This window comes from Microcaecilia unicolor, chromosome 7 (assembly GCF_901765095.1).
Source record: "Microcaecilia unicolor chromosome 7, aMicUni1.1, whole genome shotgun sequence".
In the NCBI taxonomy this organism is placed as follows: Eukaryota; Metazoa; Chordata; class Amphibia; order Gymnophiona; family Siphonopidae; genus Microcaecilia; species Microcaecilia unicolor.
In genome coordinates, this window is record NC_044037.1 from 299,016,333 (window position 1) to 299,037,015 (window position 20,683).

Here is a 20,683-nt window from a genome sequence, read left to right on the forward strand (position 1 = left end):
CGAATGGCAAACACCAGAAACCCGATCCCACCAGGGAGAACATGAAACCAGAACCTGAGAATTGTCTCCCTCCCTCCTTCCCCCACTTTATTGTCTTATCTGTACTCTGACATTTTACGGTTATCACTTTTTTCTCTTCTCTCTATGAGACTGGCAACGTGCCAATTGTCATAATACGTTTCCTGAATGTGAATCTAGCAAAGACGTATGCAAACAGGCTAAGGATATAGGGGCATTTTTGATATGACGTCTAAGTCCAACTTTGGACATTTTGCAAAAAAAAACCATTCAAAATCCAAATAGGAAAGAAGGTCATTTTCAAAAAAAGAAAAACGTCTCCTCCTTGGTTTTCGAAAACACTGTTCTGAACAACGTTTTGTTTTTTGGTCCATTTGTGCAAAACTCACAAAATCAAGCCATTGGGATGTAGGAGCAGCCTGAATTTTTAGTACACTGGTCCCCCTGACATCCCAGGACAGCAATACGACACCCTGGGGGGGGGGGGGGGGCTGCAGTGGACTTCATAAATGCTCCCAGGTACACATCTCACCATTGCTCCCTTATCTTGTGTGCTGAGCCCCCCCCCCCCCAAAACCCACTACCCCCAACTATACACCACTACCATAGCCCTTACAGGTGAAGAGGGCACATATATGTGGGTACAGTGGGTTTCTGGTGAGTTTTGCAGGGCTCACAGTTTCCTCCACAAGTGTAACAGGTAGGGAGAGGTAGGAGCCTGGGTCCACCTGTCTGCAGTGTACTGCACCCACTACTAGACTACTCAAGGAACCTGCATGCTATTCTGATGGACCTGAAGCCATTGGGATGTAGGAGCAGCCTGAATTTTTAGTACACTGGTCCCCCTGACATCCCAGGACAGCAATACGACACCCTGGGGGGGGGGGGGGGGCTGCAGTGGACTTCATAAAATGCTCCCAGGTACACATCTCACCATTGCTCCCTTATCTTGTGTGCTGAGCCCCCCCCCCCCCAAAACCCACTACCCCCAACTATACACCACTACCATAGCCCTTACAGGTGAAGAGGGCACATATATGTGGGTACAGTGGGTTTCTGGTGAGTTTTGCAGGGCTCACAGTTTCCTCCACAAGTGTAACAGGTAGGGAGAGGTAGGAGCCTGGGTCCACCTGTCTGCAGTGTACTGCACCCACTACTAGACTACTCAAGGGACCTGCATGCTATTCTGATGGACCTGAGTATAACATCTGAGGCTGGCATAAAGGCTGGCAAGTAATGCTTTTAATCACATTTTTGGGGGGTGGGAGGGGTTAGTGACCACTGGGTGAATAAGGAGTTCCGCCCTGAACATGCCCCTGGAACTCCCCCTTGTGATTTGGATGCACTTCTGGCGTACTTCAGAGAAAAACGTCTAAAAATAGGTTTCGAAAATACTGATTTGGATGTTTTTGTGAGAAAAACGTCCAAATGCAGACTTATGCCACTTTTTGGACGTTTTTCTCTTTTGAAAATGAGCTCGAGAGCATCTTAACTCTACCTCAAATTAAGAATTTAAATTTAAATGCGTGGATACATGGATTAAAAGAGCGGGAGGTGGTGGAAATGAAAACGGTAACAGAATTCAAACACGCGTGGGATAAACATAAAGGAATCCTATTCAGAAGGAATGGATCCTAAGGAGCTTAGCCGAGATTGGGTGGCAGAGCCAGTGGCAGGAGGCGGGGATGGTGCTGGGCAGACTTATACGGTCTGTGCCCTGAAGAGGACAGGTACAAATCAAAGTAGGGTATACACAAAAAGTAGCACATATGAGTTTATCTTGTTGGGCAGAATGGATGGACCGTGCAGGTCTTTTTCTGCCGTCATTTACTATGTTACGATGTTACTATTTGTGCAGATGAGCTGCGCTGCAAGGCTCTGCTCTGTCCAGTACTGGGATCTACAGGTGAGATCTGGATCCATCCTATGCTTTGCTATTAATCCGCAGTTCTACAGTGAAAGAAAATCCAGCCTGTGCTCCTTTATCCGCTTCCCAGTACAGGGAGTTTTAGGTACCACATTTGTCTGACATTCATAGAGTGAGATTTTATCTGCACGATCTTTGAAAAGCAGAAGGATCCATAAAGGGAGTGTGCGATGATCCTGTCACTTCTAGACATGACCAGAAGAGGGAGCTGAAGAGTAAACCTGCTCCTGACCACAGAAGCACCATGAGCAACTCCTTGGCACCAAGGCAGGAACAGTGGGCCACAGAAATGGGCTCTAATACAGGGAATGGATTATCAATAAGCAAGAAACTCCCTATCTCCAAGGTGTGCAGAACACGCTGCACTGGGCTCTGATGCTGGGAATGGTGTATCAGTGGCAGTGAGGCTCTCTGCCTCCGAGGTGTGCAGACTATTCCGATACTGGGAATAGTGTATGACTGAGAGAGAAGCTCCCCACCTCTGGGGTATACACATGCCCTATGCTGGGAATGGTCTGTGAATAAGAGAGAAGCTCCCTGCCCCCCCGAGATGTGCAGACACGCTGCACTGGGATTTGACACTGGGAATGGTGTGTGTGAGTGAGAGAGGTGCTCCCTGCCCCTGAGGTGTGCAGATACTAAGGAAGGTGTGTTAGTGAGAAAGAAAATCCCTGCCTCCCTTACCCTGAACTAGCTTTCTTGGCTGGAACAGGTACCAAAGGTGTGCAGGCAGAAGACACCTGCATGTCCAGATGACCAAGAGCTGGGGTGAGGACACAAGACACTGAAAGGAGACTCCACTTTTGACAGGAGTTTTTTTTTTCATATTCAGGGGGGCAAAGAAAGTAACTCTGCAGTCCTAGATGCAGAAATACAGGCGTTGACTACTACTACTACTATTTAGCATTTCTATAACGCTACAAGGCGTACGCAGCGCTGCACAAACATAGAAGAAAGTCCCTGCTCAAAGAGCTATGTAATAAAAGTGAGCCAAGTATAGGACAATCAAGCCATTGTGACATCACTGATGAGGTTGGCTCTTATTGGTGGACTGAGGCATTATGACATCACAATATTAGCTCTGGTTACAAGAGACTACTACTACTACTATTTAGCATTTCTATAGCGCTACAAGGCGTACGCAGCGCTGCACAAACATAGAAGAAAGACAGTCCCTGCTCAAAGAGCTTACAATCTAATAATCAACTTTTCTTGTATGGAAAGAGCCGCCTGCACCTCTTTCCAGTGGGAAGATAGATGTCAGACTGGTACACAATTCTGGAACGCGCTGCCGTGCAACTTAAAAACGATCCAAGAATTAACTAACTTCCGTAAACTATTGAAGACCCATCTCTTTAACAAGGCATACCACAAAGACCAACAAATGTGAACTCCCTACATATATCCAGAATTGTCTTATAATATTTGATTGTTATACTAATATCTTGCTTTATCATTATCATGCTACCCAAGATCTTTCTGTAATACTAAATGTTTAATTCTTATACATCTCCACCATTCGTGATGTATTGTAAGCCACATTGAGCCTGCAAAGAGGTGGGAAAATGTGGGATACAAATGCAATAAATAAAGATCCCTCTGGGTCTTTTTTATTGAAGCCTTCCTCGATTTGTTTGCTTCCCCCCCCCCCTCCTCTACTGCCAGTTTGCATATCACAAGGCAGAACCCATGAGGGAGTCTGACCCTGTCCTCTGCCATCCTCAGCTCAGGGATTATACCAGAGAGAGATCAGATGTCCCTGGGACCAAAGTCACATCCGATACAGGATTCCTGCTCAGCCTGGATCAGATCACAGATATGCTGCTGCTAAGTCACCTGATAATAACCCCTGCTTCAAAACTTAAGTGCGTCAGGGAGGGTCTCATGCCCTCCCCCCTCTGTCCCCTGTATCCAAACAATTCAACAGACATGTTAAGTATCTCTGAAACAGGATGTCTAACAACCTGGGGTTAATCACTGCCTGCAATCTACCCCCCCCCCCCCCCTGCAGAGCAGCGGCAAGCCTTTTAACTTAAACAGTCACTCCAAAATCTTAAAATAGAGCGAGGAAATGACAAGCCAGGTTTAAGTGCTCATCTTCTTCTGTAGTGCCAGATACCCAGGGCCTGAGCTATCCAAAAGCTGGAAAAACCAGGCCCAGTGCAGGATTCATGTAAATGGGGAAACGGGAAGCCAGCATTTAAACTCTGGTCTTGGTGGGTTGCTCCTGCACTGCATCCGTTATCATGTCCTCGGGGGGGGGGGGGGGGGGGGGGAAATACACACACATTCCTGCAGGGCTGCCGAGAGGGGGGGCAGGGGGGACAATATTCCCCGGGCCTCCAAGGGGGGCCCACCACCGCAGTCCCCCCTCCATCTGCCACCGGGACACTGCATTCAAATCACAACGCCTCACCTCCGTGTGAAAGCACAGCGGCAGATTGCCTCCCTTCGGGCCTTCTTCCCTCCCTGTGTCCCGCCCTCGTCTGATGTAACATCCTGTTTCCACAAGGGTGGGACACAGGGAGGGAAGAAGGCCCGAAGGGAGGCGATCTACCGCTGCGCTTTCACATGGAGGTGAGGCGCTGTGATTTGAATGCAGGGGGCCCCGCGGCGGATGGAGGGGGGCTGTCAACAGGGCTGGGGACTGCAGCAGGGCGGCGATGACCTGGGGGGGGGGGGGGGGTCGGTGGCATTGCCCCGGGCCCGGCCCAGTCTCTCCGCAGCCCTGCATGTTTCATATACATTCCTAATTCAGTCTTAAAAGAAAAAAATCTATCAGCAGCGAGATGACTGGATGAAAAATGCCGGATTGGAGGGCAGTCACTGCTCCCATCCAGCCTGTTACTAAGAATTTGAACATTTATTTATTTCTTCCATGGGGGGTTACAATACGTCCACAATTCCATAATACCAACAACACATTAAAAACCACATTCTTCAAGAATAAAAGAAATGCCCCGCATTAAATATCGCTCATGCCCGTCATCTGCAGCACAGCCCACAGGAATAAAATGGGTCCTGTGGAAGATAACGTTCAGCAAAGGACCCCCTTCGTGTGTCTGTTACCATCTCCTCTGAATTCAATCTATCAAATGACAGACCCTGTTCACCCCGTTAACTGAAACGAACTGGTAAGATCTAAAACGGTGGAAATTCATCAGATGGGACCCTAATTATTTGATAATAATCTAGAAATACCTTAAAGCTTCTCTGTTTAAGCAATTTATCACGGATGATCATAATTGATTTAAACCTCTTAATTGTACAATGATTCGATTTCTCGGTTCCATTCTAATTGTTCTCATACATGGAGGACTATAAATTGTTCCCTTTTTGCGTCCAGCATTTGTTTTCATATTACGGCTCCCAGTCATAATAGCCCTGACAAAACAGCCTTGTAACAAAATAGTAGATGACGGCAGAAAAAGACCTGCACGGTCCATCCATTCTGCCCAAGAAGATAAATTCATATCTGCTACTTTTTTTATTTGTACTGTCCTCTTCAGTGCACAGACCGTATAAGTCTGGCCAGCCCTATCCCCGCCTCCCAACCCCCAACCCCACCTCCCAACCACCAGCTCTGGCACAGACCGTATAAGTCTGCCCAGCACTATCCCCACCGCCCAACCTCCAGCTCTGGCACAGACCGTATAAGTCTGCCCAGCACTATCCCCACCGCCCAACCTCCAGCCCCGGCACAGACCGTATAAGTCTGGCCAGCACTATCCCCACCGCCCAACCTCCAGCCACGGCACAGACCGTATAAGTCTGGCCAGCACTATCCCTGCCTCCCAACCACCAGCTCTGGCACAGACCCTATAGGTCTGCCCAGCATTATCCCCGCCTCCCACCACCGGCTCTGGCACAGACCATATAAGTGTGCCCAGCACTATCCCCGCCGCCCAACCACCAGCCCCGGCACAGACCGTATAAGTCTGCCCAGCACTAGTCCCGCCTCCCAACCACCAGCCCCAGCACAGACCGTATAAGTCTGCCCAGCACTAGCCCCGCCTCTCAACCACCAGCTCTGCCACCCATTCTAGGCTAAGCTCCTGAGGATCCCTTCCTTCTGCACAGGATTCCTTTATGTTTATCCCACGCATGTTTGAATTCCGTTACCGTTTTCATCTCCACCACCTCCCGCGGGAGGGTATTCCAAGTATCTACCACTCTCTCCGTGAAAAAATACTTCCTGACATTCTTCTTGAGTCTGCCCCCCTTCAATCTCATTTCATGCCCTCTCGTTCTACCGCCCTCCCATCTCTGGAAAATAACCCTTGACATTTCACACCCTAACAAAATAGCCCTTGACACAATGGCCCCTCCCACAAAACAACCCTTAACAAAACAGCCCCCCGAGAAAAAAAATAACACATCACAAAAAAATATACTAAACTACAACTGAAATCTTCACTGATAAAGACACCTACCAGCATTCGACTGCATAAACCATCCTATATAATAAAACTCACCCTCAACGTTCTGAGGATACTGACGTCACAGTCAGGTCCTCCGGGCACCTTCTTCCGGTTCGAAGCCTTCGTGGTGGTGAAGCCACCGAAAACACAGTGTTGGGGCCTCGCCCTCGCGTCAAATGTCAGGGACTATTATGTCGGGAGCTTTTTTGTCGGGGCTATTTTGACCAGGTACCCCATATTACATAATGTAATTACTCAATCCTCACTTTTATTAACATATACTTTTGTACTGTTAATCACAATAAGTTGTTAGCCACATTGAACCTGATCTATTGGGATAATGTGGGATATAAATAGCTACATAACCTATTGCCCTGCTAAGCGAACTGAAAGTCACAAACATTAATTACTACTACTAATCATTTCTATAGCACTACTAGATGTACGCAGCACTGTACACATTATATGTAGGTACTTTCTTTGTCCCTAGACGGTTCACAATCTAAGGGGGTTTTTTTTGTACCTGGGGTAATGGAGGGTTAAGTGACTTGCTCAAGGTCGTGAGGAGATGCAGTGGGAATTGAACCCAGGTTGCTGGGGTCAAAGTCCGCTGCACTAACCACTAGGCTACTCCTCCACTAGTGCAACATTCCATGCAGAATCTCAAATAGTAGCAACAGAATCTCAACATTCCACGTAGAATCTAGAAACAGGGAAAAGGAAATGGGACTTGATATACCGCCTTTCGGTGGTTTTTCAACTACATTCAAAGCGGTTTACAGATTATACACAGGTCACAAGCAGCCACAGTGGGAATCAAACCCAGGTTGCCAGGATCAAAGCTAGCTGCTCTAACCATTAGGCTACTCCTCCACTAACTTAAAACTTTATAGGCCTGGACTATGCATGTAACATGTAATTTTAATAAACAAATGCATATCAAACATATAAATAGCAAGTGACTGACTCACCTGCAAATGCGCAGTAGAGAATTCCCTCTCTGTCCCGCCCTCGCGTCAAGACGTGATGACGTTGGTGAGGCCCCACCTGGAGTATTGTGTTCAGTTTTGGAGGCCGTATCTTGCGAAGGATGTTAAAAAAATGGAAGCGGTGCAAAGAAAAGCTACGAGAATGGTATGGGATTTGCGTTCCAAGACGTATGAAGAGAGACTTGCTGACCTGAACATGTATACCCTGGAGGAAAGGAGGAACAGGGGTGATATGATACAGACGTTCAAATATTTGAAAGGTATTAATCCGCAAACGAATCTTTTCCGGAGATGGGAAGGCGGTAGAACGAGAGGACATGAAATGAGATTGAAGGGGGGCAGACTCAAGAAAAATGTCAGGAAGTATTTTTTCACGGAGAGGGTGGTAGACGCTTGGAATGCCCTCCCGTGGGAGGTGGTGGAGATGAAAACGGTAACGGAGTTCAAACATGCGTGGGATATGCATAGAGGAATCCTGTGCAGAAGGAATGGATCCTCAGAAGCTTAGCTGAAATTGGGTGGCGGGGGGAAGAGGGGTTGGTGGTTGGGAGGCGAGGATAGGGGAGGGCAGACTTATACGGTCTGTACCAGAGCCGGTGATGGGAGGCGGGACTGGTGGTTGGGAGGCGGGAAATACTGCTGGGCAGACTTATATGGTCTGTGCCCTGAAAAGGACAGGTACAAATTCAAGGTAAGGTATACACATATGAGTTTGTCTTGGGCAGACTAGATGGACCATGCAGGTCTTTTTCTGCCGTCATCTACTATGTTACTATGAGTCGGAGTCACTGTTGGACGCTGCCGCCTGGAAACGAACATCGCGCGCACCAACCTCCCCCTCCCCCCCCACTGCTCCCACCCCCCCCCCTCCGTATTGGGCCCCCTGCACTGACCTGACAGCGCCTCTCACCTCCGTGTGGAAGCGCTGCAGGCAACACAGAGCGATTTGCTGCTGCCTGCAGCGCTTTCACACGGAGGTGAGAGGCGCTGTCAGGTCAGTGCAGGGAGGGAGCAGCGGCGAGGAGGGTAGCTGGAAATCTCGGCCGTTTTAACAGGCTTAACGGCTAGTGTGTATATAAACAACAACAAAAAAAACGGTGGGAACCAGTCTATGATATCACAATCAATAGATATATACCAGTTACCCTGCCACGAGAAGAAGTGTCTCTTAAACTTTACACAGCACTGCATGATTTATGGTCCCCCCCCCCCCCCCCCCGACAGACCCATAGCAAAACGGGTCCTGTCGATCTAATGCAGATTAAGTACTGTTTGAGGGGGCTGCGTGAGACAGATTTGCATGCAGTGGAGGCAGTGCACGCAAATCTTTCTCATGAATGTTCATTGTGGATATCCTGAAAACCTGGCTGGCTGGGGGGCCTCTAGGACCAGGTTTGGGAACCAGTGGCATAACTAGGGGCGGGGATGGAGCCCTCCGCATGGACATGGTCCCAAGGTTAAGGCCAACGCCGCCGAGGCTGAAGCTCAGAACAACCTGCTAATCTCACTGACCTGGAAGACCCTCAAGTCAATCCTCAGAGCAAAGTGCTCCTGCCTCAGAAATCACTGAGGTCCCTGACCAAGATTCTTTGAAATGGAAATTTCTGTAGGACCTGGATGTGGAACACTTTCAGGAAACTTCTTGAGAACTCATGGAGTATAATTGATCAAGATGCAGATAAGCTGGTTTCCCTTTGTCCTTTTTCCAGTGCATATTTTGCAGTAAATATGTGGTCTTCCTTTATAAGGGTTCCTCAAATTATGCCAACGGGTTTTATTGATTTTGTTTGGTCACACACTTGCGTTAGTATTTTGATTAAAGTTGCAATTTCGCAAAAAACGGGGAGACACGCAAAGAGAGTAAAAACTGATGTACGGAGCGTGTTAATGTTAGTGAGCCGCTTTGCGGCCAGACTCACTAAGATGAGCTCGGCTGTGGAAACAGCCCATACTGAACTCTCGGTCTACCCCTTCGCTAGATATCAATCACCAATTTAAAGTTTTAAAGCAACGTTTTAGTGTACGCCCTTACAAACCTGTTGAGGGGATAGTGGGATTACTACTATTTAACATTTCTAAAGTGCTACTAGGGTTACGCAGCGCTGTATAATTTAACATAAAAGGACAGTCCCTGCTCAAAGAGCTTACAATCTAATAGACAAGTGAATGGTCAGTCCGATAGGGGCAGTCAAATTGGGGCAGTCTGGATTCACTGAACGGTAAGGGTTAGGTGCCGAACGCAGCATTGAAGAGGTGGGCTTTAAGCAAAGACTTGAAGACGGGCAGGGAGGGGGCTTGGCGTAAGGGCTCAGGAAGGTTGTTCCAAGCATAGGGTGAGGCGAGGCAGAACGAGCGGAGCCTGGAGTTGGCGGTGGTGGAGAAGGGTACCGAGAGGAGGGATTTGTCCTGTGAACGGAGGTTTCGGCCTGCAGATGAGGGAAGAAAGGTAGTGAGGGGCGGCAGACTGAGTGCATTTGTAGGTAAGAAGGAGAAGCTTGAACTGAATGCGGTATCTGATTGGAAGCCAGTGAAGTGACCTGAGGAGAGGGGTGATATGAGTAGATCGGTTCTGGCGGAATATAAGACGTGCAGCAGAGTTCTCTTCACAGTGTATCAGAAAGCACTACAGCATCCCGTGACCAGGGGCGTAGCCAGACTTTGGCGGGAGGGGGCACATTTTAGCCCCCCCCCCCCGCCGCCGCTGAACCCCCTGCCATTTTTAGCCACCACCACCTTTGACCACCCCAGCGCCAACCCTTTCGACCCCCTCTTCCCGCTGCCACCAACCCTCCCCCACCGCCGTCGGGTACCTTTGCTGGCGGGGGTCCCCAACCCCTGCCAGCCAAAGTCCTCTTCTCCAGCGCGGCCGCGTTGCAGATCTGCAAGGACAGGCTTCTGTTTCTGTCAGTCTGACGTCGTCAGACTCACAGAAACAGAAGCCTTGCAGATCAGCAACGCCCTAACCTTTAGGCTTCTCTTCCACGCTATGCCATAGCTGGCGAGGGGAAGGGGTGGCCATACCACACTTTCGAGTCAGTCTGCAGGTCTGTGAGCCTGAAAGAGGCAAGGGGGAGGGAGGGCGGGCAAAGCACCATTTCAGTCCAGTGCCATAAAACAGCAGAAAGGCAGGGCACAGCTGTGCCTGTTACACAGCACCCTGGAAGAGCTGAGTGTTCCTTTCAGTGAGGTGAGCAGGGACGAGCGCTGTCCTCGCCAGGGAAGGTGCTGGCAGATCATGGCAAGGACTTCAGTGGGCCAGCCTGGGCCAGGAAAGAGGAAGTCAGCAGGGCCAGGCTGCTGGAACTATTTTTGGAAAAGACCTGAAGAAAGTTTTATCGCTTAGCAGGGAAAGATTCCAGTAAATGAACCAGTCAAACCCTTATCTGAGCTCGGAATCATCTTCTCAGCAGAAATTCGAGAGTTGGGATATTCCCTTACAGTCCGCAGCCCGTGTACATTGGGGACAGGTGAAGGCACAGTGACAAGACCTGTGCACTCGCGTGTGTCCTTTGCACACCTGTGTATTGTGTGCATTTTACTGAGTACAGGGGGGGGGGGGGGTCTCTGTTTATGCATGAGTGCGCACGGTGGCAGGGATGGAGCTGGGGTTCAGTGGTCATCACTTTCCATTTGAAACTACAAATGTGGCTGAACACATGTGACTGGTATTCAAGACAGAGATGAAAAATCAACATCCCTGGTCTTAACCTTGAAAAACGCAACATCAAACATTTATGTTGGCTCGGGGGGGGGGGGGGGGGGGGGGAGCACATTCTGTCTTTGCCTATCCTTGTTGAAAGGGTGAAAATACCCTCCCCACAGCTCACCCAAAAAAAGATCCACTGCTTATGTCTGGGATAAGTGTTTTGTACTTTTTTGGGATCTTGCCAGGTATTTGTGACCTGGATTGGCCACTGTTGGAAACAGGATGCTGGGCTTGATGGACTTTCGGTCTGTCCCAGTATGGCAACACTTATGTACTTGGGATTCTGAATGGAATCTTGCTACTCTTTGGGGTTCTACATGGAATGTTGCTACACTTTGAAATTCTGCATGGAATCTTGTTATTCTTTAGAATTCTAGAATCTTGCTACTCTTTGGGGTTCTACACGGAATGTTGCTACTATTTGGGTTTCTGCCAGGTACTTGTGACCTGGATTGGCCACTGTTGGAAACAGGATGCTGGGCTTGATGGACCTTCGGTCTGTCCCAGTGTGGCAACACTTATGTACTTATGCAAGATCAAAGACTTCTGAAAATGACATAAATTTCAGGGAGTAGCAACTTTATTCTAGGGCTGGTTTGCAACTAAACCTTCCTTAGGTTAACACTTCACTCCTCCTATGCAACCTACACCCCCTCCCCCTGAGAGTCTCCCGTTGTGAAGGGCTTCGAGAGCTGGGTACCAGCCTTAGTGAAGTCTGATGGTCTAGACATGGTTAAACTTTCAAAGCTAGGCCATGGGAGAACTACTGGGATGCAAATTCAAATCCCTTCACCCAATGTTTCTCCGTAAAAACGCTGGGCAAAATTTACTTCTCTCTGCCTCCACCGTTTACCCATTTGAAACCGAACTGAAATAAAAGATTGATTCCTCTGGTGTTAAGGCACATGAGAACTTCTGCGAACACTTAAATGACGTGGCTCGGTCAAGTGGGGGCCATTCTGTCCAGCCGTCCAGTTTATGGTGACATCACAGCTTCAGCATGCTCAATGGGCTTCTCCCGCCCAGTTCCAGATGTTGAGGAGGCCTGGAAAGCAAATCTGCCCATCCCAGAAGGGACAGTGAAGGGTGGGTGTATCAAAAAGAAACCAACTGTATTATTGTGATCTGAAGCAGTCCACTGACCAGTGAGAGGTGGGGGGTGGGGAGCATCAGGCAGAAGAAACTACTCACCTAAACCAGTGGCCTCAACTGCAAGGAAGCCAGAAGACTGCTGTAACCCAATGTTTGTCATTTAGAAAGACCTGCTGTCAACCAGCTCACCATGAAGGCAATAAGCTTGCTCACCTAACAGGCTTTCTTGTGAGATGAATGACACCAGTGAAGCATTTACAGATGTGCGTAGCCTGCTATTGGGTTGGCGACAGACCTTGGCACCTCATATCTAAATTCCCCAAGAGTTCAAGAACTTGTTACTGCAAATACAAATCCATCTATGCTTCCAGCTTTTCCAACCTGAGCGCACAATTGTGGAACGCACTACCAAAAGTAGTAAAAAACCACACTCGACCACATGAGTTTCCGATAAGCACTAAAAACAGAACTGTTCAGAAGGGTATACCCCACCGACCCAACATAAAAAACCTGGACATCTGCGACACAACTTAACCAAAGATCGTAACGGACATATCCTAACTCTTCCATTCCCTAAGTTCTCCCCAATTGTCTTTACCATACGTGTATCTCACTCTACCATAATATCACCTTGATATTAATCGCAACTTGTATTTGTTCATACCGAAATCGGTTAACGCCGATTACGGTACCATGTAAGCCACATTGAGCCTGCAAAAAGGTGGGAAAATGTGGGATTGGGATACAAATGCAATAAATAAATAAATATCATGATATACCAGCTGCCTGGCTGAGGGGCTGGCAGGTGATCCAGTACCTATGTACTGTGTGCAACAGAAATCAAGATCTATTTATCTTTAAAAACCAAAACTACATTTCCCTCCATCCTAATGCAATATCCAAGTGGCGACATAAGAGAGGGGGAAGAAAAATGATTTCTATAGACTCTAGGAAGGATACAAAAGAGTGTCCTTTTTAAAAAAAAATTATACTTACTGCTAATACTGAGAAGCAGCTAATGACACATTGTCTGGGACATTTCAGAGAAGACTTTAAATAGCACAGAATGTGTTAACTAGAACAACACATTAAAGAGCGTTACACAACATTAGAGCCCTGGGGCAGAGTGAGGTAGGAGAGGACTGTGGTAGAGACCCACACTGTCATCAGTGTGTCATAAAATCTCAGAACTGTTCTGATAGACCTTTTCTCATGCAGAGCATTGGAATTTCACACAATGATCTAAAGGGTCAAAGGGGAAGACTCATGAATTTGATATACCATCTTTCTGTGGCACAACCAAAAGTGGTTTTAAACATGCTCTATATGCAGGTACTTTCTGTGTCCTCAATGGGCTCACAATCTAATTTTTTGCACCTGGGGCAATGTAGGGTTAAGCGACATCCCCACTGATCACAAGAACATAAAAGTAGCCATACCGGGTCAGATCAATGGTCCATCTAGCCCAGTATCCTGTTTTCCCAAACAGTGGCCAAGCCAGGTCACAAGTACCTGGCAGAACCCCAAATCACGGCAACATTCCATGTAGAACCCAAAGAGTAGCAACATTCTGTTCAGAATCTCACATAGTAGCAACGTTCCATGTCGAACCCCAAAGAGTAGCAACAGTCCATGTACAACCCCAAAGAGTAGCAAGATTCCATTCAGAATCCCAAATAAGAGCACCATTCCATGCTACCAATCCCAGGGTAAGCAGTGGCTTCCCCATGTCTGTCTCAACAGCAGACTATAGACTTTTCCTCCAGGAACTTGTCTAAACCTTTTTTAAACCCAGATACGATAACTGCTGTTACTACATCCTCCGGCAAAGAGTTCCAGAGCTTAACTATTCATTGAGTGAAAAAACAACAAGAAACTACAGTGGGAATTGAACCCAGTTCCCCAAGGCCTCAGCCCACTGCCCCAACCATTAGGCTACTCCTCCCTCATATGACAGACCCTACCCAGTGCATCCCAGGACACACCACATGGAATGCTGGCCACGTTGAAGATAATGGCGCTGAGAGGCAGGAGCAAGTGGGCATTGATCCTGCCTCGAATGAGGTATGGGAGTGGGGAGGGGTGGGCTTCTGCTTGACCACCAGGGCATTTTGATTGTGATTGGGGAGGGAAGGGGTGCCATAAACTGCCATGCTTACCCTGCGCTACACTACAGCCCTCCCGAGAAGACCTACTTTGATCCCTGGTGGTTTGGTGGCCTCTGCGGAGGCAGAAGCAGGAAAGAATCCCACTCTTTCTTGCCCTCTGCTGCTCCTCCGTCTTCGCTTTGCTATTTTGTGCCGCTGCCGTGTTTTAAAAATGGCTGCCAAGACTGTTGCCAAACTCTCGGCAGCCATTTTGAAAACCCAGCACCGGCCCTGCCACCAGGGCATTTTGTTTTGTTTGGGGGTGACAGGTTGGGAGGGTGTTGGTTGTGCGGGGGCAGGGCGGGTGCTACTAGATACCAAAAATATGTTTTTTTATGGGGGGGGGGGGGGGGGGAGAGCTGAAACAAGTGTCAGGTTGGAGGTAAGGGGTCGATACAAGCTATGTTTGTCTGTGTTTTCTTCTTTTTTTTTTTTTTAATGTCAACCCTTCTGGCAGTGCCTGAGCCAATCACCACTCAGGCAATGACAGGAAAGTTGACCTTTTGCGTACTCATTAGTTTGAGCATTTCATGGCAATTTTTTTGGTGCTGATTTTGCAGGAAAGGGATTTGATATACTGCCTTTCTGTGGTTAGAATCACAGCAGTTTACATCGTATGTACAGGTACGTATTTAGTAACTGGGGCAACGGAGGGTTAAGTGACTTGCCCAGAGTCACCAGGAACTGCAGTGGAAATTGAACCCAGTTCCTAGACCAGTACAGTAACCATTAGGCTACTCCTCCGCTCTACTGAGCACTTTTGAGAATCAGCTCCCTGGACAGCTATTCAAACACAATTCCCTGGAGGCAAAAGTCACTCTTCAAAAAATCTGGTGGGTGCACAGTGTTTCGTGCTGGTAAGTGAGGAGTTAAAGCTGGGGTACCACTACTGTCTGGTCTGGATAACCCTCTGAAGCAGGACAACTCTTCCCCTCCCTCCCCCCCAGCTGTGTCACACCCCTCAATTCACCTCCCTTCAGGTAGAAATGTAACTTCACTGAGCTCAATCTAGTACTCCTTTCTCTTTCCCCACAGGAGGTGGTGGAGATGAACACGGTAATGGAATTCAAACATATGTGGGATAAACACAAAGGAATCCTGTTTAGAAGGAATGGATCCACAGAATCTTAGCGGAGACTGAGTAGCGACGCCGGTAATTGGGAAGTAAAACCGGTGCTCGGCAGGCTTCTACGGTCTACGCCCTGATCGTAACTGATTAGATATGGAAAGTTCAAGAATAGTGCTGGGCAGACTTTTACGGTCTGTGCCCTGAGAATGGCAAGGACAAATCAAACTCGGGTTTACATATAAAGTATCACATACCATGTAAAATGAGTTTATCTTGTTGGGCAGACTGGATGGACCGTACAGGTCCTTTACCTGCCGTCATTTACTATGTTACTATGTTTCCACCCTCCTCTTACACCATCCCCTCATATCCCTGCTTCTAACCCCTCCCCATCTCTGCCTTTCCTTCCACTCATCCCTTCACCTTTGGGGGGGGGGGGGGAGGAGGGTGAAGGAGAAGGGGATGTGGGAGAGAAGCACAGAAGAGCCAGTGAGTTACAGAAGGGACAAGACAGCAGGATTACTCCTGGGAAGTTGGAGGTGGGAAGGAAATCTGAGAGGGCAACAATGCCATGAAGCTGGGAAGGGGCTGCAATCAGCAAAGAAAATGCAATCCCCCCCCGGCCCCCCCAAACCAAATTACTGGGTTGAGGTTGTACCTGGCAAGCAAGTCCAAGAGCAGTTTTTAGAATCCGAGGGCAGCCTCCTCCCATCCCCTAAACAGCTCATAGCGGATGCTAACACTATGGAATATAGGGGCATCTCTAAGGTTAGCATGCTTTTAGTCGACAGGACCCTAAGTTCTAAGGCCTGTGCTCTGTCTGAAAATGAATAACGCTACGATTACTGTGCTACTCTACTTAACACTTAAAGTTAATAAATAAAAAGAAACCCACAAGAATATCAAGTGACACCTTCTTATTGCACTTGCATAACACATTTTTTTTCCACTAGGTTTCGGCAGCTAAAACCTAACCTCTTTCCTGTCTGTCTTCACCTGAGGAAAAGGGTTTCAGCTCCTGAAAGCTAGTGGAGAAAAAAAACAAAACGGGGAGGCTACAGAGCTAATCATGAAATGCAGATGCAAGGAGGAAAACTTAAAAGCAACATCGGGGGAAATACTTTTTCACAGCGGAGGGTGATGAATGCTTTGAACGCTCCTCTACTGGAGGGGGCCAAAAACAGTGACAGAACTTAGAAAATTGTGGTATATACCCGCAGGACAGGGAAGAGGATGTAATGAAAGTAGAGAGAGCATTTCCACACTCAAAGAGTAAAAATTTAACGGATCATTTTACTAAGGTGCGCTGAAAAATGACCTGCGGTAATATAGGTGCAGGTTTTGGGGGCGTGCAGAATCATTTTTCAGCGCACCTGTAAAAAAAAAAAAGGCCTTTTAAAAATTTTTGCCAAAAATTGCGGAATGTCCATTTTGGGTCTGAGACCTTACTGCCATTCATTGACCTAGTGGTAAAGTCTCACACGGTAATGACCTACGCGCACCAAATGCCACTTGGCACACAGTCAAAAATAAAAATTATTTTTCGACTGCACGTATCGGACACACGGCCAAAATGAAATTACTGCAAGAGCTATGTGGTGACTCCATCTTGGTGCGCTTTCGGCGTGCGTAAACGCTTACACGGCTTAGTAAAAGGCCCCTTAAGTGACTTTCACACTTTAAAAAAAAAATATATAGGGGGGTAACCTGCACCCAGCAGCAGGTACAACCCTTACAAGCAAACTGCAGAGGGCAGCAGGTGCAACCCTAGCAACCTTTCTGGGCAGCCAATGGGCCATGCTGATCTTTATCTGCTATGTTATAACCTCTATTTAAATGGCAAAATATTGTTAAAGAAAAAAAGGGGTCCGCTCTCCCTTATGGTAGGTCACAAGCTGAGCAGTTCACAGAGGGGCATTTCCCCGTCTTTCTGGTTCATTCTTGTAAACGAAGGCAGCTAAATCAGTCTCTCGTCTCCAACTGCTGCCACTAGATGGCAGCAGAGAACTGTTTCGTGCTCCCTGTGTAAATTCCACCCCATCCCCCTCCTGGTAAGGGCAGCTAGCTTTGTAGAGCTGATGTTTCGTTTGGATCGAGTCCCAAAGTGGGATTTTGCAGAAGTCTGTGGACAGACCTCTCTTGTAATACCATGCACTTCATAAAATGACAAGAGGCTGGTGGCACCTCAGCGATATGCAACTTAAGAAAAGAAACAAAGTGTCGTCCTTGTCCAAATTCCGGAGGGATCGACTGGAGTAACCAGAGCTCACTGCCCTATGCCCTGACCCCTCTCCTCCCGTTCCTAACCCCACTTCATCTCCGGGCTGCTACAGACCCCAGCTGCACACCTGCCACCCCTCCCAAACAGAAGGAGAAGAGGAGAAAAAACCTGGACCTCTTAACTTCAGCCCCAGGGAGCCCTTCCTCCCCTCTCCTCTCCAGCTCCGGAGTCCTGTTGACTCAGCAAAACAGGGCAGCAGCCTAACCCCGCCCTCGGCTGCCTGCACTTTAATCTGGGGGGGGGGGGGGGGGGGGGGGGGGGGGGGGGGAGCCACACACTTGAAGACAGAAGGAAAGGGGGCGGGAGGGAGAAGACTTCCCTTAGCTTTCCATGACTATTTATTTTTGCAATTCACTGTTCGAGACAGGGAAAGCAAAATAAACTCTGCAATCTGAGCTGACGTGATGTGGCAAAAAAAGAATCATTTTTAAAAAAATCCCGAAATATACGTATGCACCCTGCTGCCTCGCTTTAATTAGCTTTAATGCAGCAGGGCAATAAATTAGCCAGTACCCCCCCCCCCCCAAAAAAAAAAAAACACACAAGCACCACTTAACCCTTTCCTCAGCTCTCCTCCGAATTATTCATAGAGATCAGCTTTCCGCCAGCTAGCCTCAGGGCCACAACCAAAGTGAGAGCCCTAGGGGAATTTTAATGACTTTCATCATGCCCCCCCTCTCTCTTCCGATTGATAATTTAACTCAAAAATCATGACCAGCCAAAATTCCTATAGAAATGCAGGCTAAGGTACGTGCTCTTTCAAATTTGTATAACTTCAGCTACTGTTGGCGGCCCTAGGCGACTACCTTGCCTCGCCTAATGGTTGGGTCGTCCCTGGCCACAAGTTTTTCTTTTCTTACATTAATGAATTTTTCAACACACCAAAACCAACTGGCAGGAAGAGGAAGCTCCTGTAAAGAGCCAGAAGCGCTGCCACACGCCCATCACCCCACAACCCCCAGCCCGGGGCGACCCCTGCGCATCTCTTCAGCCAGCTTGGAGCCCCTGTGGACAGTGATAAAGTGATTTTGGCTTCTGTAGCCAGAATGACAAGCTAATCCTCAGAAAGCCAAATTATGCAAACCTTTGGAGAGCAGAGGAAGAGAAGCAGTCTTCCGATCTGGGGATATTATCCGGTCACCTACTACTGATCAAGAGAGAGGGAGGGTGGGGGGGGGGGCTGCCCCCTGAAAACACCCTCCTTAAACCCCTTCTTTTGCATCTCTCCCTTGCCCAGATATTCCTGGTTAGGGCCATTTCTTGCACCCACTTTCGCCGATCAGCTGCTCTCCTGGTGAATTTGCGCCCCTCCCAGGACTGAGACCGGGAAATTTTGGCCCCCAAGTAACACATGGCAAATCTCTAGGGCTAGCCAATTAGTTGATCGATCACATCATGAGGGGGGGGGGAGAAAGGGATGGGGGTTTACGAAATCAGCACTTGCAATGCACCTGCTTCTCTGGATTGCACCAGGGCGCAAAATCCACCCCCCCCCCCCCCAGGATCTCCACCACTGCAAAGCCCGATCGAGTCTTTCTGAATTTTAAACACCGTCTAGGCTGTCAATGCACCCCCCCCCCCCAAGCAAAAAGCTCCCCAAAGAGGAAAAGAAGGTGCATGCACTCACCGATTTTCACCTGAACTCGGTAGGTCTTTTCGTTCAGGCAGACGCCTCTGCCGTGCAGCAGGGCATGCAGCGGCTTCTCCTCGCCCTGGCGTGGCAGGCAGCGCAATCCCTGGGCGCAGCGCTCCGTGTAAACCCCGCAAGATTGCGCCTCGGCCAGGGCGCAGGTCAGGCAGCAGCCGCAGCCCGGCTCCTTCACCAGCTCGCAGCCCACCGGGGTGGGGGGGCACATGGACATCGCCTTCTCGTCGCAGGGCTCGCAGTGCACGAAGGAGCCCAGGCAGCGACACAGCCCCAGGCAGAGGGACAAGAGCAGGCAGCACCGCAGGACCATCTCGTCGCCAAATCCGAGTTGAGCAGGGTAAAAAGAAAACAAAAATGCACCCCCCAAAATCAAGCTTCGAGAAATGCACCCCACTGCAGATCAGCGGCAAGAAATGGTTGCAACTTACTGCTGCAGACAAACTTTTGGTTTTGTTTGTTTTGTCCCCTACACAGCTTCTGCAACAGGTTGCAAAGAGAAAGTTTGTTACTTTGGGTACAGGCAGAAAAGAAAACCAAGCCGAAAATCAATACCCAAAAAAATCCATACACTCCCCCTAAAAAAAGTAATTTATAATATTTCAGTGCAGGTGAAATATACAAACTTCTTGCAAAGTCTAGCAAAAAAAAAAAAGCTTTTCTGATATTGCACGAAGAGCTTAGTCACGGTTAAAGAGCTGAGCAGGTTTCTTATAAGAATTTTTGGTCTGTTTGGGGGTTTGTTTTTCTTTTTGTTTTCTTTAGAAAGTCAACGTAATTGCCTCCAAACGGTAGTTTTCTCAGAAGCTCTGATCGTTTTGCAAAGTAGAAGGAAGACACACACACATCAATCAAACAAACAAACAAAAAAAAAAAGAAGCACTTTATAATCTCTCAGTACTTTGCCCCAAGAGAAGTTTGTAAAGAGACTGATCCGGGCAGAGCTGACTGTCTTTTTTAAATAGACTGCCCCTGGCTTCTCGCCAGCCTTCAGCTGCAATCTGAGATCCAGTGACACCCAGCCTGAATGCATGCCAGTAACCACGGCAATATCAGTGCACGTTCAAACAGTGGGGGTGGGGAGCAAGTTGCCAGATTTCTAGGTTGCAAGCCGCTGCCAATCGCAGATCCTTCCCGTCAAATCCTAAACTCCTTGCAAGACCCCCCAACCCTACCTACACCTTTCAAGCCATCCTGAAGCTCCTTGCACGTTTGATTGGCCAGGTAGATGCATGATTTGTATTTTTGTTCAGAGGTTACAAGAGGTCCTTACAATAATGAAATGTTTTCTAAAGGTAGGGGGGGGGGGGGAGAGCGTGAGACCCTTTTGTGCACCCTATAATTTGTAAAGGGTAGCTGCTCCTCCACTTGCACGTGTATCATGCGTC

At 48.3% G+C, this 20,683-nt stretch overlaps 1 protein-coding gene across 1 annotated transcript in view; it reads right to left on the minus strand.

Annotated features, from left to right (window-relative positions):
• The window catches only part of IGFBP5 (insulin like growth factor binding protein 5), a 44,332-nt gene extending 24,086 nt beyond the window's left edge, over nt 1-20,246 (minus strand). Inside the window, exon 1 of the mRNA XM_030210683.1 lies at nt 19,278-20,246. Coding sequence (XP_030066543.1) covers nt 19,278-19,608 — 331 coding nt within the window. The 5' untranslated portion in view covers nt 19,609-20,246. The remainder of the gene's footprint in view (nt 1-19,277) is intronic.
• Between the last annotated feature and the right edge of the window lie 437 nt (nt 20,247-20,683).